The sequence below is a fragment of the Meriones unguiculatus genome, chromosome 1 (assembly GCF_030254825.1).
Source record: "Meriones unguiculatus strain TT.TT164.6M chromosome 1, Bangor_MerUng_6.1, whole genome shotgun sequence".
Taxonomy (NCBI): domain Eukaryota; kingdom Metazoa; phylum Chordata; class Mammalia; order Rodentia; family Muridae; genus Meriones; species Meriones unguiculatus.
Window position 1 is genome coordinate 143,767,565 of NC_083349.1, and position 6,610 is coordinate 143,774,174.

At 54.9% G+C, this 6,610-nt stretch overlaps 1 protein-coding gene across 1 annotated transcript; it reads right to left on the minus strand.

Annotated features, from left to right (window-relative positions):
- Positions 1–750: 750 nt before the first annotated feature.
- Positions 751–4,324, minus strand: Selenow (selenoprotein W). The gene is made up of 6 exons (XM_060367821.1): positions 4,180–4,324; positions 2,517–2,541; positions 2,364–2,417; positions 2,125–2,199; positions 1,940–2,038; positions 751–1,067 (listed from the first exon to the last, which is right to left on the minus strand). The coding sequence occupies exons 1-5, from the start codon at positions 4,221–4,223 to the stop codon at positions 1,955–1,957; spliced, it is 282 nt and encodes a 93-aa protein (XP_060223804.1). The 5' UTR covers positions 4,224–4,324; the 3' UTR covers positions 751–1,067; positions 1,940–1,954.
- Between the last annotated feature and the right edge of the window lie 2,286 nt (positions 4,325–6,610).

Here is a 6,610-nt window from a genome sequence, read left to right on the forward strand (position 1 = left end):
AGAGTCCCACAAGAAGGCCAAGCTACACAACCATAATACATGCAGAAGGCCTAGGTCAGACCCATGCTGGCTCCCACTTGCTGGTTCAGTCTCTGTGAGGCCTTGAGGCCTGGTTAGTTTATTCTGTGAATTTGTGTGTTTGGGGGTGTCCTTGACCCCTCTGGCTCTTACAGGAATGACTCTTTCAAAAACTGTTCTTATGTATATGGTGTTTTGCCTGCATGCAAAACATCAAGTGCATGCTGGGAAGGCCAGAAGAGGGCATCAGACCCTCTGGACCTGGAGTTACGGGTGATTGTGGGCTACCATATGGGGTCTGAGAACTGAACCCCAGTCTTCTGGAAGAGCAGCCAGTGCTCTCAACCACTGAGAGGTGGCTCTCCAGCTGAGCAGGAGTGGAACTGCAGTCAGGGGACTCACGAGCTCATCAGTAGCACGTGTTCTTCCCTCAGCCATCATTTTTACTTAGCCTGTGGGTGAGAGAGAATGCATGTGCACTGTGTACCCCACAGAGTATCTGCCAAAGCAGGCAACAGAACTCAAGAGGACAAGCTGCAGCAGTCGGTCCTCTCCTTCCAAGGCTAGAACTCGGCTATCGGTCTCGGCCTGCTGAGCCACTTCACCAGCCCCATCTCTCTGCCTCCTGGCTGCAGATACAATGTGAACAGCTTCTTCGAGCTCTTGCTACCTTGACCTCCCTGCCGGGATGGACGGGCCTGAAACCGAGAGCCAGAATAAGCAGCATCTCCCTTACGTTGCCTCAGCCAACTTTTATTTAACCGAAAAGCGCTGGCAACATGGCTGCATATCTTCTTGTAGTCTGAGCTGGAGATGGGAAACCAGGGCAAGAAGGCAGAAGGTGGAGGGATTCGGGGAGGGGTGAGGAAGAGGACAGGACAGAGCACGTGACAGGGAGGATTCTGGGGAGGCACACACACACAGAGGCAATCTCTGGCCTGACTTGGTGGCCGCAGGAACATCAAGGAAAGACCACAGGTCTTTGAGACATTTCAGTCCTTCCTGTCATGAAGCGGCCTCCAAGAGAAGCAGGCCAGGATGTCTCAGGACTGTGGAGAGATTAGAAACAGTCGGTTAGGCAGAGGGAGACCGTAAAAGGGAAGCAAAGCCAGGTGTGGGTGGCACACGCCTGCAATCCCAGCAATCCTCCTACTTGAGCTTTCACAATGTGTGGCTGAGCTGAAACTGTAAGTAGATTCCTGACGCAAAGTATGTTGATAACACCTAGTCCATGGGGCTAGCTTGTAGACCAAGCTGGCCTTGAACTCCCAGAACATCCGCCTGCCTCTGCCTCCCTGAATGCTGGGATTACAGGCGTGAGCCACCGCACCCAGCTAGTGGATTCTTTTATGTTTTGCTTTGGTTTCTGATGTGTATGAAGTGTTTGTCTGCACGTGCATCTATGCCCCATGTGTGTGCAGTGCCCTCAGAGGCCAGAGACGCTGTCAGGTCCTCTGCAACTGGAGTCACAGATAATTATGAACCACCTTGTCCGTACTGGGAACTGAACTCCTGTCTTCTGAGAGCAGCAAGTGCTCTCAATTGCTGAGACCTCTCCAGCCTCACTGTTTTGTTTTGTTCAGCCATGAATGGTCCCAGGAGGCCCAGGTTGGCTTCTAACTCAAGGCAATCCTTCTGCCTCAGCCTCGGAAGTGCTCGTTCCTGCCTCCCCTATCGCTGGGATGAGGGGGTTAGTCACTTTACCCAGTATAGTGCTGCAGCTTTTGCTGAGCTCCCTGCATGGTGGGCAAGCCCTCACCAACTGAGCCGCACCCTCAACCACAGGCCTCATTTCCTTTAGCAGCTTCCACTCCAGAATCAAGAGGGCCACTTACGGCAAGGTAAGCCCCATGCTGAGAGTCCATACACAGAGGAAGGACGCAACACCCCAAGGTGGCCCCACCCCTCAGCAGTCCCGTACCTCTACCTCCAGGGCTCACTGGCACTGAGCCAGGGCAGCTTTGATGGCAGTCACCAGCTTCCGGAACTTGCTTTCTGTATCCACATAGCCATCACCTCTCTGAAGAGGAGGACAGAGGAGAGTTGAATGAAACTCCCCGCCCCCACCAACCCACACTAGACCCCCGAGGCAGGATGTGGGTTTACCTTCTTGGAGTGAACCAACTTCCCGGCTACTGTCACTTCAAAGAACCCGGTGACCTGGGGAGTCCCCTCGCCATACTGAGGAGAGAAGACATTACAGGGGCTAAGATGACCTTTCCAGAATACTTTCTCTGCCACATCCCGGGGAGTGAGGAGCATAAGCCTATATCCCATCCCCACTGCCTCCCAGCCCCAAGGGACAGACAAGGGGCCGTGTGATTCCGAACTTATGGGAGACTCACGATGTCCAGGCATCCGGGGAACTCATGTTCTAGCTTCTCCTTGAGCTGGAGATACTGAAAACAGGGCACAGGGCGGGGACGGGGTTACGGCCAGGTCTGGCAAACTCTCCCACCCCCTAACACACTTCAAGACACTACTGAAATTCCACTCACCTTGGGCTTATAGCCTCAGGCTCCACTGGTGGGTGAATCCAGGGTCGAGGTCCATCAGGGCAGCACAGGTGTCCAAGAGAGGCAGGCAAGAGCAGGGAGACGAAGACAAAGATCCAGAGTGCAGGGGAGGCAACAAAGACCCTCAAAAGAGGGGAAGACACGCATGGCACGCAGAGAGACGTGCAACAGTGCAGAGATACAAAGAAAGCCACACCAAACAAGGGGGCAAGAGAGGAGGAGAGGTAGGGGAGGAGGAACGGCACAAGAGATCACAGTGAGACAGAGATGACAGCAGGGAGGAAGACAGAGGGGACGGGGATTAGAACAAAGGCTGCCTCAGTAGACTCCTGCCCACGCTGCCCCTGGCTGTCGCTCCTCACTCTGGGAATCTTACCCACCCAGCCCCCGTTATGAAACAAGCTCCCAGCACCCCTTCCCCTACTGCAGGCTATTTCAGGCCTGGAATCTGGTGCAGTGGCCTCGTGGGAGCCTCAACTTATCAAACCAGACTTTTGAAAGACATCCGGAAACCCAGGAACTGAAAAGGGTCCTCACGGGGGAAGAGGACCACACACAGCTGTCCGGATCAGCGCAAAGGCATTCAAGTTATAGGGTCACCTGTATTCGGACCTCAAGCTGGCCCTCATTCCCAGCCTCGGCTTCCTCGCTTGTAAGATGGAGATAGAATCCATTCAGTAAGCACTTAGTCACTTACTGCACGCCAGCTGAGTACCACCTGCAGCTGAAGACCAAGCCATCGAGAGAAAATGGCCGGCCTTTCTACGGTGCCTCTAGCAGAAGCACAGTCAGCGACAGGTCACACTCCAGAAGGGAAAACTGAGGCTCAAAAAGGACTGGGGTTAACAGCACTGGAACCCACTGCTCAGAGGCCAGTAAGAGTTTCGTTTTGTTGGCTTGTTTGGTTTTGTTTGTTTGTTTGGGGGGGAGGGGTATAGCTGGGAACCGAACCCAGAGCCTAGCCCATTTCAGGCAAACAGTCTACCAATGAGCCGCACCTTCACTCCTACAGTCTACACCCACCCTACTTCTTTTTGGGGGGGACAGGGTCTCACTACGTAGCCCTAGCTGCCTGTCACAAGCAGACCAGGCTGGCCTGAAGCTCAAGAGATCCAGCTGCTGGGGTTAAGGGTGCGAGCCACCACTCCGTGGCTCAATTCGCTCTTTTTCCTGTACACGATGTGAGGGCCAGACACAAGACATCCCCAGACCTCCCAACAGCGAGCACAGCATCCCTGACTACCCAAAGCCGGCAGGACCGCCTCCAGCCTTCCCCAACCAGCGCCAGCCAGGGAGAGGCGAAACTGCCTGTCAGCAGGTGAAGGTCCCCAGAGAAACCTGACGCCACCCCACCCCTCCCCTCAGCGCTGGGTCAGTGCTCAAAGAGGCCCCGGTGAGCCGCCTCAGACGCAGGATGCGGGGAACCCGGCTCGAGGCCGCTATCTCCATCCCGCCCACTTGGAAATCCCTCCCTCTGAGGGGTCTGGCGTGCAGTCACCGTTCTCAGCCACCAGCCCCTGGTAGAAAAGCTGAGGGGCAAAGAAAGGGGGGGTACACTGGCACAAAGGATGGGGATGGGGGGAGTCCCTGGCACAAAGAGCCAGGAGCCCGGGAAGGGGGAGGGACGGTAGTCACCGGGACTTACCAATACACGACTCGAACGGCCAGCGCCATTGCCCGTGACCGCATCCCCGCACAGGGCAAGGACGCGAACCACAAGCAACTCAGGGTCTGCGCTAGGGGCCGTGCGCACAGCCCGACGACCTCAGAAGGAGGAGCAAACCAAGTCCGCTAGGGGGGAGCATGGTGACGCGGGGACCGTGGTTCTGGGGCGCGGCGGGAGATGGGGGCACAGCCGCGAACCCCCACGCAGAGTTCTGAGCTGTTCTCTTGATATCCCGGGCTGGTCTCCATAGACGGGCGTCCCTGGGACCAGTAACCGGACAGCTTTTCGCTGACCTTCCTCCGTACTATAATGGTTCAGCCCTCGGGGCAGTGGCTCGACGCAGAGAATTGGCTGAGACTGAACTTCAGTTACCCTGTGGCTGGGCGGGGCTGAGCAACGAAATTGAGGCACGAACGCGTGCGCCCTACCCTTCTCGGGAGACAGGCAGTTGAGGTGGGTCCTCCAGCCCTGATTCAAGGTCCCTGGGCCTTAGTTCGGAAAAAGTGAAGTTGGGAGCCCCAGCATGTGCTTCAGGCCCAGCTCTCTCATCATAGCCTGGCAGCCGGACCCCACAGAGCACCCCAAAAACCGTGCAGCCCTCTTTTTGCGACTTCCCGCCGACCCCCAGCAGAAAGGACCATAGAAAATCCTGGAATGGCGCTTGGACTGTAGCTCAGTTGCTAGAGAACCTCCCTACCATGTATGAAGCTCTCGGTCGGATCCCCAGTACCCCATAAATTGGGGGTGGTGTCACAAGCATTTGGAAAGAGGAGACTGAAGGATTATGAGTTCAAGGTTATCCTTGCTACATAGGAGTTTAAGGCTAGTCTGGGCTACATGAGCAGTTGCCTTCAAAACAAAAAAGCCAGGTGCTGCCTTTAATGCCAGCAGTCAAGAAATCTGTGCCAGTTCAAGGCCAGCCTAGTCTACTAAGAGAGTTCCAGGACAGACAGTTCTACATAGAGAGACCATCTCAAAAACAAACAAACAAAAAAGAAAAAAGTGAACAAATGATTTAAGGGTTTAGGATTCCTGAGCCCCAGTTTCTCCTTCTGGAGCTGGGCAGGTTCCATAGCAGGAGATATTCATTCACGCAGAAATGATGTATTTGCTATCTAGTTTCTCGTCCTCCACACTCTATGGACAGCATGGCATGTCCACCCTCCCACCCCAGGAGGACGGCATTCCTGCACCTACACTGAGGATGGCTCAGGAGAGATGTTTATCTGCCGTGTTTAACTGACTCCCTGGTCACCCCTAACAATGGTCAGCTACCGGCCGAATGAGAAAATGTCAGTTTCCTTCCCCCCAGGATCCCAGCCTGCAGAAGGTGGGCTCCAGTTCCCCCACTGAAGAATGGGATTTGACCATTCTTTCCCTCCTTGACCTCACAGAAGTGAGCTAGCAACTGGGGATTCACAGGCCCAAGGCAGTAAGAAAGTTATATTTCCCTAAAAGGATGCTGTGTTCATGCACTTGGATTCCTGGAAAGAACTAGAGCCAGAGTCTGGTGTGTGCTCTGGGGAGAACGAACGCAGTGGCGATAGCCAGGAGCCTCCTCTGTCCGCACTGGGCATCAACAGGCTGAGCCCAGCGTCCCATCCTCTGTCCGCAGCCCCTGGACCCGTGAGCTCAGCCTGAAAAGGAATAATGAGCCAGTCTTGGAGAACAATGAACACAGAGCTGAGTCAAGTGTGAGCATTTCATAGCTCAAGTGAACAAAATCCCAAACCTTAGCTTGACCCATCCGGGGTACTTGGTCCTGTAGGCCCCTCTGACCCTTTCATCCATTGCCCGAGTGACAGGGACCACTGAGCTGCTCACAGGGTCCTCAGCCTTTGCACATGCTGGTTTAACCTTCTCACTCCTGCTTATCCTCCAAGAATCAGCCACAACATAGAGGGAAACCAATTCTTTCTTTCTTTCTGGGAAAGTCTGCCTTGTGTACAGCACAGCTGTGCCCGTTTGCCCTTACAGAGTGCTCTAACCCCAGCAGCTTCCACGGCAGACATGCCCTGTCCTATGCTCCTGGAGGCCAGAAATCTGACCTCAAAGCAGCTGCAGGGATGGTGACACTGAGCACTGACCCACTCGGGTGTCACTTCTGGGGGTCACTGGCCACCTTTGGAGCTTCCCGGCTTGTAGACAAATTACTTTCAGGCTAAAGCGATGGCTCTGTGCTGGAGTGCTGGAGTTCTGGCTACTCTTGCAGAGGACCTAGGTTCAGCTCACAGCCCCCACGTGCAGCTCACAACCCCCAGCAACTTCAGTTCCAAGAAATCTGACGCCCTCTTCTGGCCTCTGAGAGCACATGAACCCACCCAGCCAAGCACGTGTGTGTACACGCTCTCTCTCTCTCTCTCTCTCTCTCTCTCTCTCTCATGAACTCACCCAGACAGGCACATGTGTG